General features: G+C 34.9%; 3 protein-coding genes across 4 annotated transcripts; all 3 read right to left on the bottom strand.

Moving 5' to 3' along the window:
- Positions 1 to 254: 254 nt before the first annotated feature.
- Positions 255 to 12,858, bottom strand: LOC122308992 (sucrose transport protein SUC3-like). 2 transcript variants are annotated; one of them, XM_043122299.1, is made up of 14 exons: positions 12,272 to 12,856; positions 10,574 to 10,639; positions 9,365 to 9,463; positions 9,216 to 9,280; positions 9,046 to 9,130; positions 8,907 to 8,940; positions 8,664 to 8,763; positions 8,315 to 8,390; positions 3,790 to 4,149; positions 2,026 to 2,169; positions 1,623 to 1,856; positions 1,440 to 1,503; positions 1,312 to 1,355; positions 255 to 698 (listed from the first exon to the last, which is right to left on the bottom strand). In XM_043122299.1, the coding sequence occupies exons 1-14, from the start codon at positions 12,533 to 12,535 to the stop codon at positions 528 to 530; spliced, it is 1,806 nt and encodes a 601-aa protein (XP_042978233.1). In that variant the 5' UTR covers positions 12,536 to 12,856; the 3' UTR covers positions 255 to 527. The 2 variants fall into 2 exon arrangements, 1 of the variants encoding a protein (XP_042978233.1); XR_006242314.1 differs by having other exon boundaries at positions 599 to 698; positions 1,440 to 1,543; positions 12,272 to 12,858.
- Positions 12,859 to 13,329: 471 nt separating this feature from the next.
- On the bottom strand, positions 13,330 to 17,526 carry LOC122308993 (binding partner of ACD11 1). The gene is made up of 5 exons (XM_043122301.1): positions 17,364 to 17,526; positions 16,996 to 17,130; positions 15,283 to 15,358; positions 14,117 to 14,230; positions 13,330 to 14,016 (listed from the first exon to the last, which is right to left on the bottom strand). The coding sequence occupies exons 2-5, from the start codon at positions 17,109 to 17,111 to the stop codon at positions 13,591 to 13,593; spliced, it is 732 nt and encodes a 243-aa protein (XP_042978235.1). The 5' UTR covers positions 17,112 to 17,130; positions 17,364 to 17,526; the 3' UTR covers positions 13,330 to 13,590.
- A 1,931-nt stretch (positions 17,527 to 19,457) lies between these two features.
- On the bottom strand, positions 19,458 to 20,750 carry LOC122309337 (transcription factor PRE6-like). The gene is made up of 2 exons (XM_043122804.1): positions 20,147 to 20,750; positions 19,458 to 19,886 (listed from the first exon to the last, which is right to left on the bottom strand). Exons 1-2 carry the CDS (start codon positions 20,276 to 20,278, stop codon positions 19,734 to 19,736), a joined length of 285 nt encoding a protein of 94 aa, XP_042978738.1. The 5' UTR covers positions 20,279 to 20,750; the 3' UTR covers positions 19,458 to 19,733.
- Positions 20,751 to 26,077: the final 5,327 nt, after the last annotated feature.

Below are 26,077 nucleotides of genomic sequence, written 5' to 3'. Positions count from 1 at the left end.
AATATTAAAAAAATAATATTTTATTCATCGTTCATCTCAATTCATCTCATTTCTACTTACTATCTAAACCGCACCTTGACCTAAGTATCCTCATAGTTTGGGCGGTCTTCTTAAAAAGGCCCACTCATGCCCATCCCAGACAAATAGACAGGCTATAAAATGGCCAAACCCAGACCAACAGCTAAACAATGGGGCAATGCAGGAGGATGACAAATAGGGTTCTAGGAAAATAGATGAATCAAGCGACGATCACATACTGAGAACGGCATTATACTTTTCATTATATGTATGTATATCCTTTCTATATAAATGACGTATTACAGAAGGGTACAATTCCCACAGTGGGGAAAAAATGAATGAATTCAATATGGAGCTTGTTCAAGTTGATCCCATAAGAATACGATATTTACGCAAATCGGCAAAGCCATCATCCCTCTGAAAGCTAACCCCTGGCCCTGAGCGTGTCCACGCAGACGTCGATAATAATGTCCAAAATGGTTGTCCCCATGACGAGGTTGCATCAGTCATTACCCGACATGGAAACCAGTCGAACTGAAGGATCTGCTGGAAAGATCTGGCAGCCTGCGGATCGCAAAAACACCAGCTGCAAAGGCACTGACAGAAGCCAAGGCAAAGGCAGGAATGTTTCCTCCACCAAATAAAGCATCCCATGGCCCAGCACCAAGCGACACGATCATCTAAACGTAATAATAACACGGTTGATATAAACATGGACTGAATTAACAAACAAAATATGGGACAAAGCATAGAACTGTCTGTCACAAACCAAACTAGAGAAAATATCTATATATATAGATGTATCTAGATCATCAATAGGCTACCATTATAAATAATATATTACAAGCTAGATTGGCTACATGTGAAGGAACAGGAGAAAAATATGAATAGAGGTGACTACACCAAATTCTCACTAAAGACTTTTATGCATTGGAAATGAAGGTGGAACTTTCATTGTTGGCATAGTAAGTGGAATCTGAAAATATACGGCAAGTAAACATGGAAAGGGACAAAAAGGTGAGGAGAAGATTTAACTGTGCCAAAGAAATTAAAACTAGAAACAGGCATCTGAAAGTTTGAAAACAGAAGATCACAGAACGAACCCCCAACAAAGGCATATAGAATTATCAGGACAACATTATCATACTTACCTAGTTAAATGCAAACAACATTAAAATTTAGATTGTTGTTCTAGGACTGCTCCAAGGAAACATGTAAATGAGCAACTGCTAACATACTAAAAAAAATAGTGGAAAATTGAAACAGAGAGTATTGAAGAATGTGTGTAATTACCTGTGGAACAACAATTGCAAGATTCAGAACTCCTATAGCCAGCCCTGCATGGTCATACACGAACTGTTCAGGCTCACAACCAGCTAAAGAACGTGAGACAATGAAATGAAAATGAAATTGCTACAAACCTTGGCCGCCACCGGAATCAGCAGTCAAATCTGCTGTGACTGAAAATGGAACACTGTAGGTAATCTGTAACATGCGAACAGTCAATGCCAGAAAACATAAACATCTGAGGCAGAAATGAAAGCAAATCAAGTATTACTTTTTGATAAGTAAATCACATATTACTTAAAAGAAACTAAGCTTACAGCAAGAGGAAAGCCAAGAAGAGCAAATACAACCAAGGAAGCTATCCTGATTGCCGGACTCCCCCCAATTACAATTTGAATCCCTTCAGAATATTCTTTGATGGATACCAAACTAATGATAGCAGTGCCAGCCATGCAGACAAATACAATAAAATTGCTCATGGCCCATACTAGTCTTGCACCCATCCACCGACACATTGGCTCAATAAGAAAAGAACTAATGCCAAGAACAACCTACATTAGAAAATAATAAAAGTCATCAATAATTATTTTGCAAGAAAAGACACTATTTAGAAGATTCCATTACTGTCAGGTTGTGAAAACATTCTTACAATAATTTGAAGAACGAAAGATACAATTCAAATAAAATTTAAAGTACTGATGCTCAATCTTGATTTCTTACTGAATTCAATAGCAAACCGAATGCACCTTCTCTGACACCTTGGTCATATTTCCGTACTTCAGAAAGATCTCCTTTTGGATCTCCATGATAAACTTCCCTCCCCATCCAATCAGTATCAAAAAGAAAGAAAGGAAACCAGGACAACTGCATGCAAGATTATGATTGCAAACAGCATAAGGTTAATATGGAAGCTCAAACAAGCCAACATCATATAAGCCTACTAATTAAACAATACATGTTTATGTGGCAAAGCAGAAGCCTAAGCCATAATCATTTTGTCGAGAAAATCAAGCAAAATATAAAATTGGAACCTTGTAACATTTTACAATACTTCGCCCTTTTCTTAAATCCCAATTCCTAGTTTTTGTTTAAAAGAGTCTCTTTTCAAGCACGTTAAGGCCTGATTTGTTTTCACAAACCCTTGAAACCAGCACATCTCATCTCAATATTCAAACACCATTCAAACACAAATATTTTTTATTTTCAAATCTTCAACTTTTCAACTTTTTCATCTAATCATTACCAAATCATTACAACTTTCCCAAACTTTCATATAGAACACAAAAAACCAGTTCAACTTTTTCAAATCCCAAGACAAAAATACTATTAAAAATTAAAATCTAACCCTCTTTTAACTTTATAATTTTTTTATTTTAACTTTCTCTCTCTCCTTTTCCAAAACCCTCTAAAAATCTTAACTCAAACAATTTGCTACTATTCACAAATTATCTCACGAATCACTATTATTCATAGATTTCTCTATCTCAATTGTGTAATCAAACGAGGCCGAAATCTTCTTGGCCCAAGTGATGAAGGCCTTGGTCTTGGGGTATCACTCCACTCAAGGTCTAAGGTTTAACACCTCATGGGTGCAAACAACATACCCTCTGATAAAAAGCCAACAATTTAACCAGTTTCGTGCAGAGAAACTTTCGAGGGTGCGGTGCACGGAACCTGGATTTACTCTGCAGGGGTGGGTCCGAAGGGCCATGCCTTGGAGAGGTTCCCCGACATTAAAAAAATAAATAAATAAATAAAAAATAAAAAGAGAGAGAGAGGAAGGTAATCCCAAAACTTTGTATGTCAAACCTTCATTTTGCTCTTCTTTTTGTCCCCGCCCCCATTTGCGGATTCAGTTATAACAATATCTACAATTGATCATTGTGTTCCTTATTAACTATGACTGAACTTCATACACAATTATTCTGCAATTATACATTTCTAGAGGTTTTAGGGTTGATGTTGTATATTTATTTGGTTTTTGTGCTGGAGTCAATCATTCCCTTCTGCAACCTCTTGTACTTCCTCAATATCCACCAGTTTCATCCCCTTTCATATTTACTTCAGCCTTTTAAACTTTGATCAATGTGTTCAACAACAAACAATTACATCCTTCTTCATTAATTTTTAGTATATTGACTCGTCATGTTGCAGTTCATCTGAAGTAAACCTGTGTAGAATTTGCATTTGTATAAACCATTTTTCAGTCCAATCACTCGATGTAAACAAACTCAGTCCAAAACTAAATTACTAATCCAAGGAATGTGAAGTTCCATTTCCTGCAAGCTAATTTCTTCAATTTTTGTGAATCTTTAAAAAAGTGCAAATAATAACAAATCAATGCATCACTCCAGTTCAGAAGATAGTGACTTTTACTCAAGTTCCAAAGATTGTGACGACCGGTTTAAGTGAACAGGAATTTAGGAATTTGACCAACAGAAACACATTAAAAGGAAACATTGATATTTTAACTGGACCACTTACCCAAGTAAGAGCCATAACAATAAGCACTGAATCCATTCCAGGTGGTAAATGCCTTAAACTGGTCAATAAATTGACGAACACAGCTCCAGGGCCATCACTAAAGCTTTCATTTTGCCGATCCTCAACTTTAGTGTTGACCTGGGAAAGATTTATATCCCTTTCATAAGCACCTGCAGTGTTGTTACCTCTGCCATTATCAACAATTTCTATATCAGGCTTTGACTTTGAAAGTTGAAGGCCATTTTGTAGAGAATCATCCAATAAAGGTGCAGAATCAGATAGACGGTGGGGCTGATTCACACTAAGTGGAACCTCCTTTGCGAAATAAAGAGTCACAAGCAAGCAAAATGTCAGGAAAACCTGCACAAACACCAAACAACGTTCTTGGTCACAAAATAAGAAGCCAACAAAATACTTCAAGCAACAAATTCCTCCTTTTTTAAAAAAAAAAAAAAATATTGAAATTAAATGAAGTGAACTATGGAAAGGTAGATGTCTAAAAAGAAAAAGGAAATGCAGAAGTTATGTGAATATAGATGTTTTCTCCTACGTCAACCAGCACGAATGATAGATCTTGATCAGGAACCATGAAGTTGGCAGAAATAATTCGAGTCTTTATAGAAAACTATTATAGAAGTTTTACACATACAAGATATATTATGGAAAACTATTTCCATTTCATTTACATAATATGTTATTATTTTTTTATAAGCATTCACATATTAAGTTATTAAAGTACAATGATAGATACCATGGTTAAAGCCATGTGTTTGGCAGAAATGTGTGTATATGTATTTTCTAATAGAAGTCAAAGACGTAAACAGTTACTTCACATAAAAAAGACTCATGCGAGTAGGGCTGTAGCCTGTAAATGAATAGAGCAACTCGTGAACAGTTTGAGCTTGGCTTGCGTATACTCGGTTCATTTAATAAACGAGATGTTCGTAAACACTAATATAGGTTCGAATATTAAATGAGCAAAACTTATATAAACTCAACTCGTGAACAAAACTCGTTTAAACTCATCTTGACTCGTTTGAGCTCATTTTGAAGTTGTAATATGTGTTATATTTATTACATGTTAGTTATATTTTATATACTTAATTATTGTTATTAATTTATTTTATCTATTTAGTATGTTCCCAAAGTTCCCAAAGTGTGTATAGGATAATTGGTATAATAATATATCATGCAAGTAGAACTTTTAAGTTACTATATTATTAATATATCTTAAATAGTGTAGTTTATTACATTTATCTTATGTATTATTATTTTTTAATTATAAGTTAATGAGAGAGAGAGAGAGAGAGAGAGAGAGAGAACCCTAGAGAAGCCGCTACCGCCACCTATTCCGGTGAGTGTTATTACACGGCTGGCATAGTTAGGACCGGTAGACACCAGTAACGTCACTGAAGGGTATCCGGTGCCAGATATCCTTCTAGCGATCTGGGTTTTTTGCATCATCTCTGTCTGTCTTTCGCACCAGTGTTCTCGATGGAGCCACCAGCTTCGCTAAGTATAAATTACCTCATAGAGAGGTGTGACAAGTCCCCGAGACCTCTTCCCTGGCCTCCGACGTCGGCCATTCTCCTGCGATTGGGTTTTTTTTGGGTTGGGCTTCTCTTTCCAAGATCTGACAGGAGCGACGACCCTGTTGGCTTCCACAGAAAGTATTGACGGACACCGGCGACCTCTCAGAGGGTGTTTCACAGTCACTGTTTACTTCGGGTGTCTGGTTTTGTAGTTCGTAATCACTACTCCCAAAGCTTTTTCCAACAAAATGAAGCCTTTCAGCCCCTGCTTTTGAAGTTGAATCACTATGGGTCAAATGGTGCATTTTTGGGTGGAATCAAAGGCTTTTGAGTTTTTGCCAGAAACTTGGAAGCCTTCTTTAAAAATAGTGGAGAGTAGTAGAACGGTTTGGAGATATGTAGTGATGGGTCGGAATGGTATAGAATGGCTGGTAGCGACAGTGGGGGCAGCATTAAAGGTAGGGAGAAATTCAGACTTTACAAAACACTTGCGCGAAGGCAACAGAGAATTCATGGTTCAACGATGCTCCAACAAGCATGGTTGGTATTTGACTGTCACTGAATATGGTGGAGGAGGCCGGCAGAGTATTGTAGTAATTCCTAAAGGGTAAGAAGGGAAGGGAAGGGTTGGGAGAAGTTCGTTGTGGAATGGCATAGAGCCGTAGATTTGCTCTTTGTTGAGGGGTCAAGGAAGGGAACCGAAAGGAGAATGAGAACATCAATTTGGAGGTGAATCATAAAGACCCAAGCACATCCACAATGGCAAGGCGTTCATATGCAACAACTCTGAAGATGGATCATGCTTCGTTGGCTCAGAGTGAGGGGAACGGTGAAAGTGGTCTGCAGATCATGCAAGCTCAGAACATGCTTGAAGCAATGCAAAATTTTCTAAAGGATATGGAAACCCAACTTGTCGAGTTGAAGGCAGCGATAGCTTTCTTGTCTACGAAAATAGATACACTTTCAGCTAGAGGCAACAGGGTTGTTAGAAATAAGACTAAGATAGGCTCAAATCCTATAAATTCAGATAAAGGAAAACGGAAGATCAGATTCCGCCCTGTCCTTATAACTAGATCCAGGATAGTGTGGCGGGTCAAAAAGAAATCTAGGTTATTTCAAGTGGGGTCTAAGTCAGTCGTTGGTGTAGAGAATGCAATAATGGAATGTCATTCGCTTCAGGTAACACAGGATAAATAGGCAAACGGTGTTACACCCTTCCCCGAAGAAACTGTGGCTCCCATGTCGGAGTTGAAGGAAAATGGTAAAGGAGATGTAAGCTCCGCTGAAGTTGCACGTATAGGGTCGCCAAAGGCAAAAGGACTTGCTATCACTCCAGAAGCTCCAATGGGGATGGAAAGAAACAACGGAGTTGACGAGAAGCTACGGGACTTATCGTTGGTGCCTTGCGTGGAGGAAAGTCTAGAATTGGGAATGCAGTTGGATAATGTGTCCACGGACAATATTACTCCCCCGGTCTCTCCTCCTCCTACAACGGATTGGATTCTGCCTAAAGTTAACGAGATTCTGCCTTTCGTGGGGATTTTACATGGAGGATGTGAAGACCAGTTCAAATAACTAATCATCATGATAGAGGCAAGCCACGCGCTTGAAACCAAGAGTTTCAAGAAAAACAGGGAATTACGTCTTTCTTGGGAAATCAACTACGATGCTAAGGGAGGTAACTCAAGTAGAGGGAAGTCTAAAGGGAGGGCAATGTGAAGACGGGAAACATAAGGGATTGGGGGCTGGGGTTGGGTATTAGTTCTACAGGCAACTAGGGGTTGAGGCTCAAAGTAATTTTTTGGGTATTTCGGGATGTTTTGGGATTAGTGTATTTTGGATTATTTTTTACGGGCTTTTTGGGTCATTAGGGCAAGGTGTTTTCTTGTATACGTTCAGTGTACTTGGTTATTTCTTTTGATATATATAATATTCTTAATTATCAAAAAACCTAATGAGTTAATTATTTTTATAAAAAGTTATATCATACAAATTTTTTAATCAAAAATATTTGGTTGAATAGTTAAATGGTTAGATTTTTTTGTTAAATTTAAAGTTTTTTTTATTAATCAAAAGATAAGACTCAGAATTTTCAAAACACAAAAAATAGAGTTCGAGCTACCCAAGCTTGAGTCGCTTGTTTATTTTTAGTCGAGCTTGAGCTAAATTCAAACAACATAAATGGTTAACAAGCCGAGTTCAAACAAAATGTGTCTGAGGATTGGGACTTGTTATTGGTGCCTTGCGTGGAAGAAAGTCCAGAATTGGGAATGCAGTTGGTTAATGTGTCTGAGGATAATATTGCTCCCCTAGTCTCTTTTCCTTTGATAGCGGATTGCATTCTACCTAAAGTTAACGAAATTCTGGCTTTCATGGGAATTTCACATGGAGGATGCGAAAACCAGTTCAATGAACTAATCACCACGATCAAGGCAAGCCACGCGCTTGAAACCAAAAGTTTCAAGAAAAACAAGGAGTTACAATGTCTTTCTTGGGCAATTAACTACAACACTAAGAGAGGTAGCTCAGCTAGAGGGAAGTCTAAAGGGAGGGCAATGTGAAGACGGGAAACACAAGGGGTTGGGGTTGGGGTTTGGCTTGGGTATTAGTTCTACTGGAAACAAGTGGTTGAGGTTCAGTGTAATTTTTTGGGTATTTTGGGATTAGTGTATTTTTGGTTATTTTTCAAGGACCTTTTTGGGTCATTAGGGGCGCTTTATTATGGGCTAGGGGCTAGGTGTTTTCTTGTATACGTTCAATGTACTTGGTTACTCCTTTTGATATATAAAATATTTTTACTTATAAAAAAAAAAAAAAAAAAAAAAACAAGCCGAGTTCGAACAAGGATATTTGAGTTTTATTCAAGTTTGAGCTGAGTTCGAACGAGTAAACATGCTAATCAAGCTCAAGTACCCTTGTTCGAATTCGACTCGACTCGACTCGATTCATTTGCAGCCCTATATGCGAGTAAACTAGTCTCCAAATTAACTCACCACTGCAACAAGAAATGCTGCTTTGAGATTTCCACAGGCTTCACAGCAGGCTCTACTTGTCAGAAATGGAAACCATCTGCTCAAATGAATTCCCAAAATGGAATAATCACCACAAAAATTAAGTGCTGAATTAGAAAATGGAGACAAGAAGTAAAATATCAACTGTAACAAGGGAGGATCTGGACCATGCAAGATTCAGAGCTTATTTTACATATACATGTTTGGTATTAAAAATGAAACAATTGGAATGAAACATGATATATAAGCAAATATGATGCAATGAATAGAATGAATAAGCACGTAAAGACAAACTCAAGCTGAATCTGCTGAAGAAGTCAAGAGAGGTCACCTGTGCCAATTTCCACTAGCACCAGAAGAGAATCCTAGGATGTTTCCGACAGCCATCCATGAGCAAAATACAGCATTTGCTGAATTACGTTGCTCAGGGCCTAAAAAAGTTATAACACATCTTATAATGTTTTTCATTGATATATATTTCAAAACATTCAAATAAAGCATGAATACCCAGATATGACTAAATAGATTAGAACCCAGATTAGAAAAATATAGGAGGGAAAGAAATATAAGCCACCTGATAGATCAGCCAAAAGAGCGCGAGCTGGTCCCTACAAGCAATAAAAGGTTCACTCTTTACTTGGTGGTTAACAACATAAGTTTTAATGCATTGTTTATTAGAAGCTAGAAAAAACAATTATTTCAATTAGCTTTACCTGCACTGTATTGTTGGCAAGATCCAGCATCCAGAAGCCAATAATAAAGACAATAGCTGCCCTTGTTCGGGTTCCTTTGTATGTGCTGCATTTAGAAAGATGATTTTTCAAACTCCAAAATCTATATGTTTGACGCAAGAGACAAAATATCAAGAGAAGGCAAGAGTAACCTGCAATGCTCCTTTGTATCACCTAATAAATATCCAACGTCTGCAGAAAACCCGATTAATATCACCTATATTGCAAGACATAGCTTAGAAAAAATAGAAATCTGTAGACACCAACCAATTTAAAAAATACAGGAGTTCCTAACACTCACTGCGACTGAGATCATGAGAGATCCTACGAGAATAAATGGACGTCTTCTTCCATACTTAGAAGTGCATTTATCACTCCAAATACCAACACAAGGTTGAACCTGAAAAATGATAAGCAACAAACTCAAGAACATTTTTTTTTTTTTTTTTTGTAAGTAACTGACTCAAGAACATTACTCTTGAATCAAACAGATATAGTACGCAACAGATATATGTATCCCCTTTTATCCTAGATTTGGTGATATCAAGCCACGTGCTATTCAACCTTGCAGTCCAACGTGTTATTGCCATAAAATACTTTTATTTGTTAATTATGTTGGTCAGGAGCTATTTGTATATGTTCATGCATGTTTAGCCGTCAGCCACTCAAGCATCAGTTGTCATCTATATTGCATAAGCTGTTAATAACCATATTGAACTAACGCATCTATAACCACCTACTCATTCACAATACAGACAGGAATCAAAGGGCAGTTAGGTAAGTTCAAGATTGCAAAAGTGCAGAGGAGCGGATTACCAGATGAATGAAACATATGAAATCATAACGTCTATAATTTTCTTCAGAGAAAAACTAAGTGACATAAGTAATATCAGATACCAACTTATACCACCCATTCTCTCTCTCTTCTTTTTTTTTTTTTTTTTTTTTTTTTTTTTAAAGTAGATACTACCCATTCTAATGGCAAATCATACCCAATCTCACTAAATAATGATGATGTTCCCCTGCTACTACGCTTGGTATACTTGAGTCCCTTGTAACAAAGTTGTTGAATCATCTGCATTAAGCACATGCATTTGCAGAAATAGAAGTATATGATTCCAAAATATTTGGAGATGTCATTCCTACCCCCCAACCCCAAAAAATAAACAAAAATTTGTAGCAGCATGACCATCTTGAGATTTCCATGGCCAAAAAATTAGGAAAAACTTTTCAGGCATGCCCCAATCTCCATAAGATAGAGTTCATTTAATTAAAACAACACATGAATGGATCCTACATGCATCCCATATGGATTCCAACATATATGATGAAGTCCAAGATATCATAACAATTTGTCTTAGAAATAAAGGCAATCTTCAAAAATGAAAAAAAAAAAAAATCAATAATAAAAAAATTGGATACCGTTGGTGTAAATGCCATAAATCTGAACAATCAGTCAAATGGTTAAACAAAAACAAAGGAAATAAAGAAAGTGGTTGCTATCACCTACCACAAGACCTGTAATAGGGCCACATAGCCAAATGAAAGAAGAAAACGCATGTTTTATTCCAAGTGTCTGCAATGATCAGTTAAGAGCATTAGTTAATCAAAGTAAAGCACAATTATAAAATTAAAAATAATTCAACACAGTTTGCCTCATCAAGACAAAGATTAGAAACTATCAAATGAATCATGAAAACAATGAAAAGATAACTATTTGCATCAATGTATACTAAGAACATTATCAGAAGCGCAGCTGAGATATAATATTAATGTAAGCATCCTTTTACACAATAACACTAAAGAAAGCTTTGCTTCATGCTTAATGACTTGACCTTTTAACATACACCCAAATACGATAATTTAAGTATTTGATACACTTCATGACACCAAAAATGACCATGTTTACTTTTTTTTTTTTTTTGGGTTATTTTATAATCTCGAATTCTTAATCATTACATAGCAGTCAAATCAGAAAGGTGGGAAGGGGGTAGTTAAACAGAATGGTTTTTTAAGTCTACAAACTCTTTTTTTACATTGTGAGGTGGCAAAGTCTTTGTGGAATGAGGTTATTGGTTGGACAGGTTTTTATTGGGTGATGCCTAAGGAAGTTGTTGATCTCCTTGCATATCGGCCTGGTTTTGAGGCAAGGAAATGTGCTGCTGCCAGATAGAGAATGATTCCTTTGTGTTTAATGTGGTGTTTATGGATGGAAAGGAATGGGAGATGTTTTGAAGACAGAACGTTCTTTTGAATATCTTCGTTATTTTTTCTTTTCTACTTTTGAGTTTGTGGGCTAGAATATTTGTAAGGAATGATGATAATGTACTGAATCTGTTTTGGTCGAAGTGTCCTGCTTTCTAGTGTGTACTACGTATTTCCTTTGTATATACTTTTGTGTATTTGGGTTGTGCCTATTCCTGGTAATAAAATTCTTATTAATTATCAAAAAAATAGAACTCGTTTTGAGGCAAGGAAATGTGCTGCTGCCAGATGGAGAATGATTCCTTTGTGTTTAATGTGGTGTTTATGGCTGGAAAGGAATTGGAGATGTTTTGAAGACAGAACATTCTTTTGAATATCTTCGTTATTTTTTCTTTTCTACTTTGAGTTTGTGGGCTAGAATATTTGTAAGGAATGATGATAATGTACTGAATCTGTTTTGGTCGTAGTGTCCTGCTTTCTAGTGTGTACTACGTATTTCCTTTGTATATACTTATGTGTATTTGGGTTGTGCCTATTCCTGGCAATAAAATTCTTATTAATTATCAAAAAAATAAAACTCTTCTTCTAACTTATAATATAATTTATTTAAGAGCCGTAATTACATAAGTGATACCAGCGTAACATTGTACAGCGCATTGTTTTTGCTGCAAAGAAGCGCATTAATTTAGGCATTGAAGATCGAGAGACCTAACTATATGACAGTATTACAACGTATGGTACATGCCATTCAAATGCCTCTATAGCTCCAAAAAAATATACAATGGTCTCAAAATCAGCACGACGCAAATCACAAGCTTCCACTACTCCCTTTATACGATTATTATAATTTGTACACAAAATTATCAACCTTAAAGAAACATATTAATTATCAAAATCAGAGCCTAAAAAATCTCATACTCGTGCAGATCCGAACCGTCCACAAACCATGCCAAGCAGAAAAAGAAGAAGGAAATTTCCAATATATTTTGGAGAGGGTACGGACCTGAATATAGGGAGTTAAAAGCGAGAGCTGTAAGGCCCAGCCGAACTGGACACCGGCGGCGACCGTACAACTGAGAATAAGAGTCATCAAGCTACTGTGCTTCTCCATGGGAGGAAAGGAAGGAGAAGGAGAAGGAGAAGAATTGAATTCGATCCGGTGGTTGGGGGAGTGAAACTCTTCGGATCCCATCATTTCCACTTCCGCCTCCTTCTTGAGGTTCTTGTAAGGAACTTGGAAGGAGACTGAGTCCGTCTTGGCTGCCATGATGTAACTGAGATAGCGTTCTTAACTTGGCGATGATGATTAAGAGCGATGGATGGAGGCCCTCATATTAAACTCAACTTATGAAGATCTAAGGGTTTTTGCACAGAGATCTGATTCCAGGTTAGTGCGATTGAAGAACCAGAGAAGAAAAGGGAAATTGCAGAAAATGAAAGCTGGTCAAATTTGGGCGGGTGTGGGGGATGACTAATGACTCCGATGCGAACGCGCTATCTGACGAGAGACTCCAGTTGGTCACGACCTCAAAATAAAGAAAGGCCTACTCAGGAAACTGCCACTGGGCGCAATCGCACGCCGTCCAACTTGAGATCTTTTGAGTATCAACAACGTAATCAAGGATTAATAAAAACTTTAAAAGAAACCCCGAGAGTAGCTCAATTCGTCAGGTCTTGAATTTGCTCTCTAATAGTCACTAGTTTAATCCCCTCAGGGCCACTGGAGGATTTACCTGATCGTTAACTTCAAGGTCCCTTGGGATTAGTTGAGGTGCGCGTAAGCTGACCCAGACACTCAAGATTATCAAAAAAAAAAAAAACTTTAAAAGAAGAAAGTCAGAAACCCCATTTGGGAAAATTTATTAGGTAAAATATGGGCTCCTACGTATTAATTTGTTTTTTTTTTTTTAAATACAAGAAAATGTTCATAAATATTACTCGAAGTAAGCTCACCTGTCGTTAATTTAAGAATGTTGAATCGCATAAAACATTTTCGGGCAACAGATTTTATGATACTTCCTTATTTGCATCAACACAAATTATAAAATCACAACCTGAAAATGATATAACCACAGGCGTACATGATGTAGTATTACTTTATAATAGAAATGTGATCAACACAAAATATACCTTAGGTGGCAATTCTAAATTCGTATGGTAAAAGTAGAAATAACACACGAGCCACCGACACACAAGTTTCTGATGATGTATGCTTCTCTTTTGGACACCCATATACATAGATATAGAACTGCAAAACACGTATATGTTTTAAGCTACTGATATACACACGAGCAAGAACCATAATTGAGTTAACCCAAGGCTTCAATGCTGAACGCCACGACTACCCGCGTCAGCTGCAGCTTTAGCCGCACGAGTTAAAGCGTCTGAAACCCAAAGAGCTCCCTTTGAAAAGTAGCTACTGTTTACCACATTGTTTGCAGCTGTTGCAGCTGTTCTTCCTGTTGCCAATACAGCAGACTTGGTCATCTCTGAGACATGGTACTTTTCATCCACAGATTTCATCGCATGAACACCTGCACATATCTTATCGGCGAGGCCAAATCTCTGGCTGAGCTCAGCAACCCTGGCTGCCGCACTCGCTGAAACCTGATGGGACTCGTCAAAGGCTTTGGCCCTGCTTAATGCATCTTTACTAAGATCATATCCCTTGGCTAGCATGGTTATAACTACTTCCTGAGCCATTGTTACTGCCTCTCCAGTGCTGGGAAATTGGCTTCTCTGTGTAGACTGCCAATGTAGAAAATACTTAGTTTAGAGAAATTTAGAAAAACAGATCATTATGCAACAAGCTAAAATCATTGGAGCAACTAGAAGACAAGACACGCACAGCTGAACCAGGTTCCTCATCATGCCTATGTGAATGGCTGCTCCAAAAATCAAATTCATCTTCATATTGCCCCCAGCTTGTTATACATACACGTTGATCCAAAATTGTGGCACCCTGAAAGAAAATTTTCAAGGAGATTATTATATAAACAAAGTGTCACAAGTTCTTCATGCCAAAGGATAGGAAAAAAAAAACCATGAACTTTAGAAAAATCATTACACAAGGTTATATTTTTTTTATAAGCAAAGATATAAATAACAGTGCAACGTGAAGGTACGACACAAGGTTATATAAAATGGTGGGAAAGAGTATATATGAATCGCCAGCTACTATAATGAATGCTAAGACATTTCCATTAAATAAAGGATAATTTTAGCTGGGGCATGAAAATTTTAATAATCCAATATGTTGTGTTAGTGAAACATTTATGTATACACATGTCCACATCTGTGCCTGCACTTCTGTGCATGCAGTGTGTATGAGAGAGAGGGAGAGAGATTACATTTAAACATCATCAAAATCATTGGTGTAGCTAAACACCATTACTGTTTGAATTATACAATAGATATAATTACCAGGGCATGCACTATAATTATAATCTAAATACTCCAGTTCGTTCTAATTCTCTCTTCTTCTTCTTTTCCTTCTTTTGTGGTGTGGGATTTGGTGGAGGGGTTAAAACTGTCCCACATGCTGGCAATCATCAGTCCAAGGCATCTGTCAGCTTCGGTATGGATTCGGGATGTAATTCTTATTGCTGACCAGAGAAGAACTTTCTTCCGTAAGTGCAAACTTACTCTTGCTAATCTCATTATAGAATGATTCATACATTAAGTGTTGGCAAATCAGGTAGAATTTTGCAAGTTTACTTCTGCACCACGGGATGACACAAGTCAGGCAGTGAAACATTCCTATTGGTCTGTAGAACAGCTAAGCAGATCCAACCTGACAATTTTAGCTTTATAACACGGAGAGATTTGATGTGATCAGAATTCCTGGTCAGTCAATTTGACAAAATTTGGTCACCAAGTATAGAGTATCATGAAATGCAGGTACCTGACTACATGCAGACCACTAAAGATTCTAACTTTTGTGCCTTACACTGAAGAGATTTGGTCACAATATTGCTTTTCTAGCAATGACTCATGAGTTTTGTCAATACTCACACTAAGCAAGCAAGCGGTCTCTTTAGAATATGCATCTTTGAATGCCACATAGGCAGTGCAGGCATGTTCGCCTGATCTGTAACCAAAAAAGAGACAATGTTAGGGAAAAACGGATACACCCCACATGCTAGAGCTATATACAGTAAGGTGCCAAATATTAGCATTAAGCTTCCATTACCACTTCAGTGTTAGTTAAATTTAAAAACATTATTGTAAACAAACAAATAATGGGAATAGAACACAAAATATCAATTGTAATTCAGCCAAATTGCTTACATCCATGGCATAAAAACCCAAAGGGTTTATCTTTTTAATTCACTCCAATTGGTATCATATGGAAATTAATCGATATTATTATGGGATATGCACAATTTGATAACAATTACGATCTTTTGATTTAGTCTGTCCTTTCTGATAACATCAATATGTAAGTTTACAATCTACACTCCATTGCAGTCTCTTAAATTGTGCTCAAAATTCTAGATGAACAACGATCTAAAAAGCTTGAAATTGCCTTTCAATATATGACAACTGACCAGCAAAGCCGAAAAAAAGCTGTTTTACTCACCAAATAGGGTCTACTTTAAATGTTAACATTAAAAATATCATTAAAATGACAACCCCTCAATAAACAATCCAAAGGAGACACTGCCCTAAAGATGTCAGTGTCATATTTTCGTGGTAAAATCATTTGCCATGATGCAAGGTTCCATGAGCAAAAAGTACACGAGTATGCATAAAGAAGTGGAAGTTTCCCTATTACATATGGGAAATAACATGAAGGTAGACAACATCAGCTGATTAACAAGGTGAAGAAAGTCACCAACAAAAGGAAAATGAAGGGAGCAAAGAAATTCAAGATGAACTGATTGACCAGCTCTGATATCAAGATAAATTTTGAAGTAAATGTTTTTTTAACAATGGAGAATGAAATGACATAAAAGATCAACCTGATCCAACCCTAATGGTCTACATTCACAATGCAAGACTCCAAAGCGCTATATCTCTCCAATTCACTTGAATTAGTAACACATTGTAATAAACCCATATTCATACGGGATTGACACAATGTGACAATGGCAAACCCCTAGTTTACTCTTTATATAACAATCAATCCCTTGATCTACCCTTCGTCATCACAATCAATTATACCTCAACAGTTTACGAGAAAAAGGGTATTGTCAAGCCATTTAGAGTTGACTATGATCCAGTTAACAACAAGAATTAATAATCTCTCTCATGATGAAAATTGTTAACAAAATGATAAAATTTATATATTCAGTTCCAGGTACAATAAAACTATGAAATATGCAACTTTGGAAATGCTGCCAAGATTGAAGGACTATCACTTTCAACCAAACATAAGACCCCGTTTGGTTACACAAATAAGATGAGATGAGATGTTTTGAATAGTAATGAATAAAATCTTGTTATAATATAATTTTTTAATATTAGTTTTGTATTGGGATTTGAAAAAATTAAATTGTTTATTATATTTTGTAAAGGGGTTTGAAAAAGTTATAACGATGAGATGAGATTTTTGGTTTTGATTAACCAATCCGGCAGCCAAACTCTACGATGTAATACGATAGAACACTCCAAGCATCAAGAACAGATTCTGACAAGAATATACGGGCACGTTGAATTCCAATACTGAATAATTTTTTTTATAGTAATTCCAATACTAAATAATTAGGAATATACTGATGCTACCTGATAATTTCAACGTGCTCAATCGCACCAGAGAAAGAGAAAAAATCGTAAACGTCCTCTTCCGTGGCATTCGGAGACAGACCCGTAACTTCTATGGTATGTTCACCAGGATTCATGTTTCTAAAAGTCTCTAACCTGGATGAAATGAACAGATAAATTCGAAGAAAAAAACTGAATAACTCGAAACATAAAATCATTCTACGCAACAAAGAGAAACAAGATCAATTGATTTATATCTCTGATCAGTGGGTAATAAATCTAAATAATTATAATACACGAAAAGGAGCAATCGCGTGAGCAATAAAAGGAAAAATATGATAACAGTTCCAAGCTTTATATTTGGAGTAATTGTAAAATTTTTTGCTTACTAGCGGTTGATGAAGAGTAAGATCGGAACTTATAGAGGGAAGCGACTCCAGTGTAGATCGAATTAGCGAGACGAAGAAGTTGAGGAAAAGTCGGCTTCCGAAGCAAGCGTAAGATTTTTATTCGGGTAAGATTTTTTTTTTTCCTGGTTAGTTGTCGTTTTTCCAGTTGAATTTGGGAATTGGGATCAAATATCCGAGACTTTCCGGTGGATCCGAATGTTTGGCCCAGTTTTTATTTTCGGGTTAGTTGCCCGTAATGCAGTGAAGCTAACGTTGGGCTTTTAACTACAAAAGAGCTATTAAATTTCATGCCCACACCCACGTAAAGCCCAATACGCAGGAGATGGGCTTAGTGATAGATAAGAAAAGCACGATATAATCTAAAATATAGAATAATATTAGATACAATTTTAAGGTGTACAAATTTTATTTATTTTTTTTAAAAAAAATATAAGATTTATTATTAAAAAATTAATTTTTTTATATAAATTTCATATTTATATAGTTTTAAAAGAAAATTCGTGAGACTTGAACAGCTTGTAAATATCATTTCTCATCGTATAAGAGTTAGAAATGAAAAGAGGGATCATAGGCAAGGAAATAAAAAATGTAATTCTCCAGTGACTGCAAAACAAATAATTATACTGAATCTTGATCGATATTCTACCACATAACATATAGGACCAATTATAAGTGTTGAATTCTACTTAGTACTCATAGGTCCTCAGGTGTCTCAATGCAATCAAGAGATTCGAGTCTCCATCGACAAGTGTGAGAAACATACTGATCACTTATTAGTCGAGATAACCTCGTTAGATTTAATTTGAAACATGGTACGTAAACTACTCAACTTAAATATTAGAGTTTCCATTAATTCCTTTTCGATTATAGAAACGTACACCTTTTATTTCTTCTCTACTAATTGTGATTTGAGGATAAGATGACCATGCACGTGCAATTTGGCACCAAAATATCTCTCAGCATGCGCCTCCTGATCATAATCACAGCTATTTGGATCATCGATACGAGCAGAATTTGTCCAATATTATCTCCAAATTCCAAAATATTGCACCGATTTGCGAGGGTATATATATATATAATGAAGAAAATAAAGGGTTAATTTGAAGTTGGCCCCGGTCCAGCTTGCAAATGATCATAATATGCCTTGCCTTGAAAAACAAGGCAAAAGAGAATTCATTAACCCGAGTGTATGTAATTAATTGATCGGGGAACAAGTTGGTTACCGGGTTCGTACGTAGTAATAATTACTTTGCATCGAAGAACAAAGGCATCAAAGGGTGAGATACATTGAGGCATGCAGAGACATGGATTTCCGGCCAATTTCCAAATGCATGTGTGGCCACTTCATTACTCAAGGAGTTTCACTGGTCTGAAACTCGACAATATATAGCAACAACTGGGTCCCAATAATTAATACGGACCTAACAAAATCTTTTGAGAGTACATGAATTGAAAGTAACTTAGGAGTGAATTCTCTGCGTTGCCTTTCTCCGGCTCCTTCATTCATAGGTACTAAAAACTGCCCCACAGGCCAGGGCAAAAGCATATTATAATTAGGCGACTGAGACTCTATAAGCCCCACTCCCTGCCCTCCGGGCCTTCTGGCATTCTTTTTCGAGCATATTTGAAGATCTTGACGTGTATGAGGAGTGGGGGGAATTCCGTTTAATTCATCTCGTTCACTCAAATATGTATTATACATGAAAGATGAGATGAAGTCGACGTACGGCCATCGATCGTGGTGGACATATTTTATGATCAGTTATAGTAGTGACGGAAACATATGCAACGTAAAATCAGGACGTCTATCGACATGTTAGCTAGACACTGTCATCGTCAAGGTTGACCTTTTGAGGGTCTAGCTCTAGGTTTTTCGCGTAAGAGATCGCTAGCTAGAATTGTACAAGCTTGATGTTAATATACGATAATATAGTAGTCTTGAGAACAAAAACTAATACACCCACTTATAATTTGGAAGTAATTACCCCCTTTCATTGGCAAAAGATAATGAAAATCTCTACCCGGTTATCGTAGCAAAAGAAGACATGCACGCACAGCTGCTTGATTTCTAGATACAAAAAGAGCTTTAGACTTTAGAGCAACTCATAAATTGAGTAGTACTCTAGAAGTCTTTTTATTATATGATTAGTTAATAATTACTACATTACGTTTGAAAATTAAAGGATACCACGGGCACGAAGCCCGTCATGTTGACCCTTTGTGCAGGCGGCCTAGTGCCTGATGATCCCTAGCTAGCTATATATATGGAACTGGAAGAAGATATTTAGATAGCTTAAGAACGTACGTACAAAGCACAGAGAGTGATAACGATCTCTAGCTAGCTATATATTACATAAGTAAACTCCTGATAATGGCCGCTTGAGCGCTATCAGTGTCTGTTGTTGCCAAAAGGTCGGACAAGCGGTCGCTAAGGTCGTCCACCTCTCTGTGTAAGCTTCGAATATAGTTGCAAGTCTCCTGCAAGACCTTGGAAGCCGAGACCTGCCCGCCAAATATTTAAGCTTTCTGGTTAGCAAACAGGGATCGATTTTCACAGACAATATCATTATATACACATATATTCTTCTATGTAAGCAAGAGATCATGAGTTCTGGCCTCTAGGCAACAATTGTTGTGCCGGTCCACACCTCAAGTTGTGGTCAGAGAATAAGTGGACGCTGTGAGGTGACTTATCTATCAAAGCAAATGAAGTCCACACGTGAAAGAGAGAGAGATCAGGGAGAGAGAGAAACGATATATACCTTGTTGGAGCGCCTATTGCGGATCTCAGGGATGAGTTGTTGTAACTTAGAAACAAGATCGGTGATCTGCTCATCAGTGATATTACTTGAAACACCTGACTGCTGCCTGGAACGGGATCTTCTGCTCGACATTGTTAGGGTTGGGGTGTCAGAAATAGATTAAAGATAAGGAGAGGTAATTGGGTTAGAAAGACAAACGTGGTGAGGGGATTTGTCAGAGAAAGTTAGAAAACTACGTTATCTTGAAGAAAGAGATGGGTATAATGAAGGGATCAGTAGGGAGAGATCATACACGAGGGAGGGAACTTAAAAAGAGGAGGGAATAGAGCAAGTATTTGATCAGGTTAAGCTATGGACAGAGAGATATGGGAGCCATGAACAAAAAAAGAACTAGAGAAGTGGTGTTGGGGGTGAAGAAGACAAGTGCATGGGAAAAAGCGGAGGCTATGGTGCTTGTTAAATAGGGTCGTGTGTGTACTGTGTAGCGTGTATGCGCGCGCGCGGGAGAGAGAAGGATCTGTGTCTGAGGATGTAGAGAGAGAGAGAGAGAGTCAGATACCCACCCCCCATACCCTCGATTCTGAGCGTGTCCCCAAACTGGGGTTAGAGTTCAAGTGGGTTAAGGAAGATGTGCTTGTTTATCGGCCGACGACGCGGGTCCTCTTTGCGTTAGCATCAGCACACAAGCCCATGTTATCTTACCATTTCCTGTCATTTGAATTATTTAATATTTTTACATTGTTAACTAAAAAAGTAATGATAGAGCAATTTCAATGGTTTATATATCCTAATTTTTAAAATATATTATCAAAATTTATTTTTTTATTTTACATATTAATTTTTATAATGTACCATATATCAATTTATCTATTTTTTCTTCATATTATATAAATATTATACTTTTTAATTTTTTATTTATTTTAAATATTTTCTCTAACTACTAATGATCATATCTTCATACATTTTTTATATTTATAATATCTCTCCATATACAATATCATATAATTATATTCTATTTTTAATTAATCTAAATGTATAAACTAAATCAAAATATAAATTAATTCAAAAAATAAAAAAAAAATTGTATAATGAAAATATTGTCAAAATATATTAAAAGAATATCCATTGTCGATAATTTTTGAAAATATTCTCAAAAAAATAGGTACCTTTATTATTAACAATATCAAAACTTTTGCATGCATAAAAGTCGAAGGGACTATAAACGGAGTGCTAAAGAGTAGATGAGAGATATGAGAGTGGGGCCTATGCAAAAGTGATAAAAAGGTTGAAATGAAAATAAGATAAAAATGAAAAATGATGAAATGAAAGAGAAATAATAAACAAACGTTTAGATGAATGAACAGTAAGAATACTCTCAATGGCTCACGTATGATATAGAAAAATGTAAAATATTTGAAAGAATGTTCATAAAATGAGTTTCATCCGATTAGGTAAAATATTTGTAAAATACAAGTTACTATATTAACCCACTACATATAATAGGTACTGTTTATCATTCAAATAATCTTTTTATTATTTATACTTCATTTACTCCCTCATTTCTTTTCACATTTTTTTTCATTTCAATCCAAACTCATTTTATCGTTCATCATTTAATTAAAACACTCTATTTTATTTTTTTCTAAAACAATCTTGGAAATATTATTTATCCAATTTTTTCATATTTGATTTTATTTTTTATTTTTATTTAACTTATATAATTTTATTTTGTGTTTATATGACAGAATTATATTACATTATATATAATAATATATTTTAAATATAAAAATATATATGGATATTACAAATTTATTGGTAGAAATGAAATGTTTAAAAAATAAAATAAAAACATTATTTAAATAATATGAAGAAAAAATAAATAAGTTGATGTATGAGCTATTATAAAAGTTAAAATGTAAAATAGAAAAAATAAGTTTTGACGATATATTTTAAATGATATGATGAATGAACCATTGTGAGTGCTCTAACCTCTCTACATGTAAAGGATTTATTATAGCTGAATGTAAAATAGAAATAACATAGATGATCCAATAGAATGAACTTTTGACTATCTTTCTTTATATTTTATAGAAATTTATATGTTACAAAATCTATTATGAATGCTCTTAGATATAGTCTTAGGATAAGTCTCGTATATTTTCTCTTAAAAAAATAAGATTCAACATTAAAAATATATAAATTTTTCATGTAAATAATAGATTTATTCAATTTTTTTAAACAAAGTGAACGGGACTTATCCAAGGACTATATTTAAAAATAATTATAGATATCTTATTACCTAAAATAGGCAAAGTGTAGAGATGATCATCATTTGCCTAAAATATTAAACTAAATTTAGTTATTTAAGTTATATTTTAATACTCCCGAAGTACAGGAAATGTTTAATTAATTAAAGTAAATCATGTGGAGTTAAGGTTGGAAGGCATGACTCTTACTATTTCTCATCATAAATTACTGCTTATCTTAAAAGATTAAACTAATAAATAAAATTAATTATTTAAATTATATTTCAATAATACTACACACTACGGGACAAACATAAATTTCATTTTAATATTTAAAACAAATATTTATCTCTTTCTTCTTCACTGGGTACATATTATTAGAGAAGTAGCTTGTGGTTGTTTGGAAGTAGCAAAAACAGAAGCGAATGCAAGAAGAGGATGACATTGTTGACCAGTCAGATATGATATAGCCGGGCGGGCCAATGCACAAACCGTAGCAGTACTACTCCAGTCATAAGAAACAGAAACGACATTACATGTGTCATGATCTCGTAAACTCTGCCGCGTTAACATTCAACCAACCCCCATTCTCTGGCGCAGCGCATGTCTTATTCGGTTCCTACTTTTCTCATCGCCAACGTTTCTTCAGGAGTGAAATATGGTCCGACATCATACTGATCTCTGCACACAACCACCTTCGATGTAAATTTTCCTAAGTTTATTGACACGTCAGATTCTTAAAAAAATATTTATATTTTTTTCCAGTTAAACTGCAATTAATATATGCCATATATCTAGAGTTTAATTTGTAACGTTACAAGTCCGCACGTGACAAGAATATGTTTCAATTTTTCCCGGCGAGATTCCAGGTAGATCAAGTCATGCTCACTTTGTCTACGCATGGAGTGGCATCATGCATGCATCCACAATAATCTTGGATCCATGTATATATTAGGAATTTACCGCATCGTTGATTTCACTGGAAGGGTTAATCAACTAATTATATACAATGGCATTATTAATTCGAGAGGAGGATAAGGCCAAAACTGTAAGGAAACTAGTTAAAATCATGTGAACGTACAAGCATGTGCCTAATTTTATTTATTTATTTATTTTGTTTGAGGCATGTGCCTAATTTTTAGGTATCTATCAGTGACCATATTGCATGTTGTAATAAATGTTCAATTATTTATATAGCAGTCAGGATTAAAACATAAAAAAATAAAAGGCCCAAAAAATTAATTAAAAAGTAAGAATTTTTTTAAAATATTTTGAAATAATTATATATATATGAGTAATACTTCATGTAATCGATAAATATGTAAGCTTCGTATAGTCATTTTGAAAAAACATGAAGTTCGCTATTTAAAACTTAATTTTTTTCATGTTAATTTCGTATTTATTTATTTTTTTAAGTGATTATACTATATTTACATACTCACTCACGATTATAAATTTCATTACTCATATGAAAAAAACTACTTAAAAAACAAAACAGGATATATATATATATATATATATGTATAAGTTAATTTATTTTTTTAAAACCTGATAGCATATATGTACGTACAGTAGTACTATAAAAATAATGGTTATATTGAAATATTATTTTATTTGTTAAACTTAGTACAAACAATAAAACTATTGCTGAAAAGCTTCATGCATGTGCAGAAGCACGTGTTAAGTACTAGTACTGATTAAATATATAGGAGCCCAATTGGTATTTTCTAGGTTTTTCCAAACAAGCAATCATCATTAATTTTTTTGATTATATGTAAATTAAGTAATCCTAATCAACAGCTTCCTCCAAATAGTATAAAATAATAAATAAATAAAAGACGAAAAAGTAAATTAAAAATATGTATATCTATATGAAAAATAATATTTATAATAATTGTACAAATGATATGTAGTCATTTTAAAAAAAATAATTAATATGAAATTTTTTCATCATGAATTTCACTATATAATATTGATATATATATATATATATCATTAAGGAGTCAATGCCGATCAACCGACCCTACTGCTCAAGTTGTGCTGAAAGCGGGCAGTAATCAATTCAGTCTGCTGAGACTGGGAGTAGTACTGCTACCTGAAAACTTCAGTCAATGTACTGTTTTGAGGCCGGCCGTCTGCATGTGCACACCAACACCATATATATATATATATATATATATCTCACACGCCATCTACCAATATTGCAAGATCTGGTACTGAAGATCGAAGCTTGCTTTTTCTGCAACTTGACGGAAATGCAAAGGCCTTAAACAATTAAAAAATAAGAGAGATATCAAATTCAATTAAGAGGGTTATAAATTTCACATGCATGCATGCAACAACGATATATACATTATACATACTAAAATCATGATATAAGATCTTATCTTTAAAATATGAACAACATATATATATATATATAAAATGAGTTCTGATATATACAATTATTTTTATATATTTTACTAGTGTGATTTATTCAATTTTTATTTACTCTTTATGCATTTCATTGATATGCACAATCACATTTATAAAGAGTATAAAGAATATGTAAAAATAATTATATGTAATAAGACTTTTATTTTATATTAAAATAAAATGACGATATCAATCACATTAATAGAATATGCAGAGAATACACAAAAGCCCTACATATAGAATTTTTTATATATAATAGTCATCATCCGTACATGAGTCAAAAGTATTGTTGTAGTTTGCACAGTGCTACACTCTAATTAGGAAAGGGATAAGAGCACTCTGAATGAATTAAAAAAAGTTAAATGACATTTTTAGCTAATATATAATTAATTTGACTTTGATTATTTCACTCACATCAAGTTCCCACATTAGAATAGTAATTTTTTCATTATGTAATAATAAAATAATATTAAATAAATTTAACTTTAACTATTCTATTTACATTAGATTATCTCTTTATTCATTATATAGTAATAAAATAATATTAATTTTAGAAAATATTTAATCTTTTAATTATTAATTTTTTTAATTTTATCATAATATTAATTTAAATAAATATTTAATTTATTTTACAAAAAGCAAACGAAGACTGCAACTTAAGAATCACAGCTACTCTAGTCGAAGAACAAAGCTCGTTGAATGGTTGAAGGCAGTTGTGATGGAAAGAAGAAAGAGAAATAATAATAAAATATAAATTTGATCTATGTAAAGTAACCATCAAGTTTGAAATTTATTTTAGAAGTTAATTTAGCTTAATTTTATTGTTGTCGATTTTTGCTGTCTAATAAGTAAATATATGATGGATTTATCTTTCCTAATCATTGAGGATGCTCTATTAGTGGAGCTAGGAGAGGGAAAAGCACCGACAAATCAGAGATATTGATTGGGCGGTGCTTGATAAATCGAAATTTGCGTAAATGAAGGAAGATAATCAGCTCAGATGAGATCGAACGTACGAACCAAAGCCATATATGTAGTTGTGGAAGTGATTTGATAGAAAAAATGCAGATGCATGCAGGGAGCTTCACGCTAATAATCTTAGTTTCGATCTGCAATCTGCATGCATGCCAAAAGTGATCTGTACACGCAATCACACGTGGAAATTTTAGGTCCATGCCGTTCAACCGTACCAGAAAATATCATAATTACTTATAACCAGGAGATTCATGCATCATGATGAACAAACATCATTCATTAATTAATTCATATA

This window comes from Carya illinoinensis, chromosome 5 (assembly GCF_018687715.1).
Source record: "Carya illinoinensis cultivar Pawnee chromosome 5, C.illinoinensisPawnee_v1, whole genome shotgun sequence".
Lineage (NCBI taxonomy): Eukaryota > Viridiplantae > Streptophyta > Magnoliopsida > Fagales > Juglandaceae > Carya > Carya illinoinensis.
The sequence above is the reverse complement of the archived record's forward strand: the minus strand, read 5'-3'. Positions and strand labels throughout refer to the sequence as shown.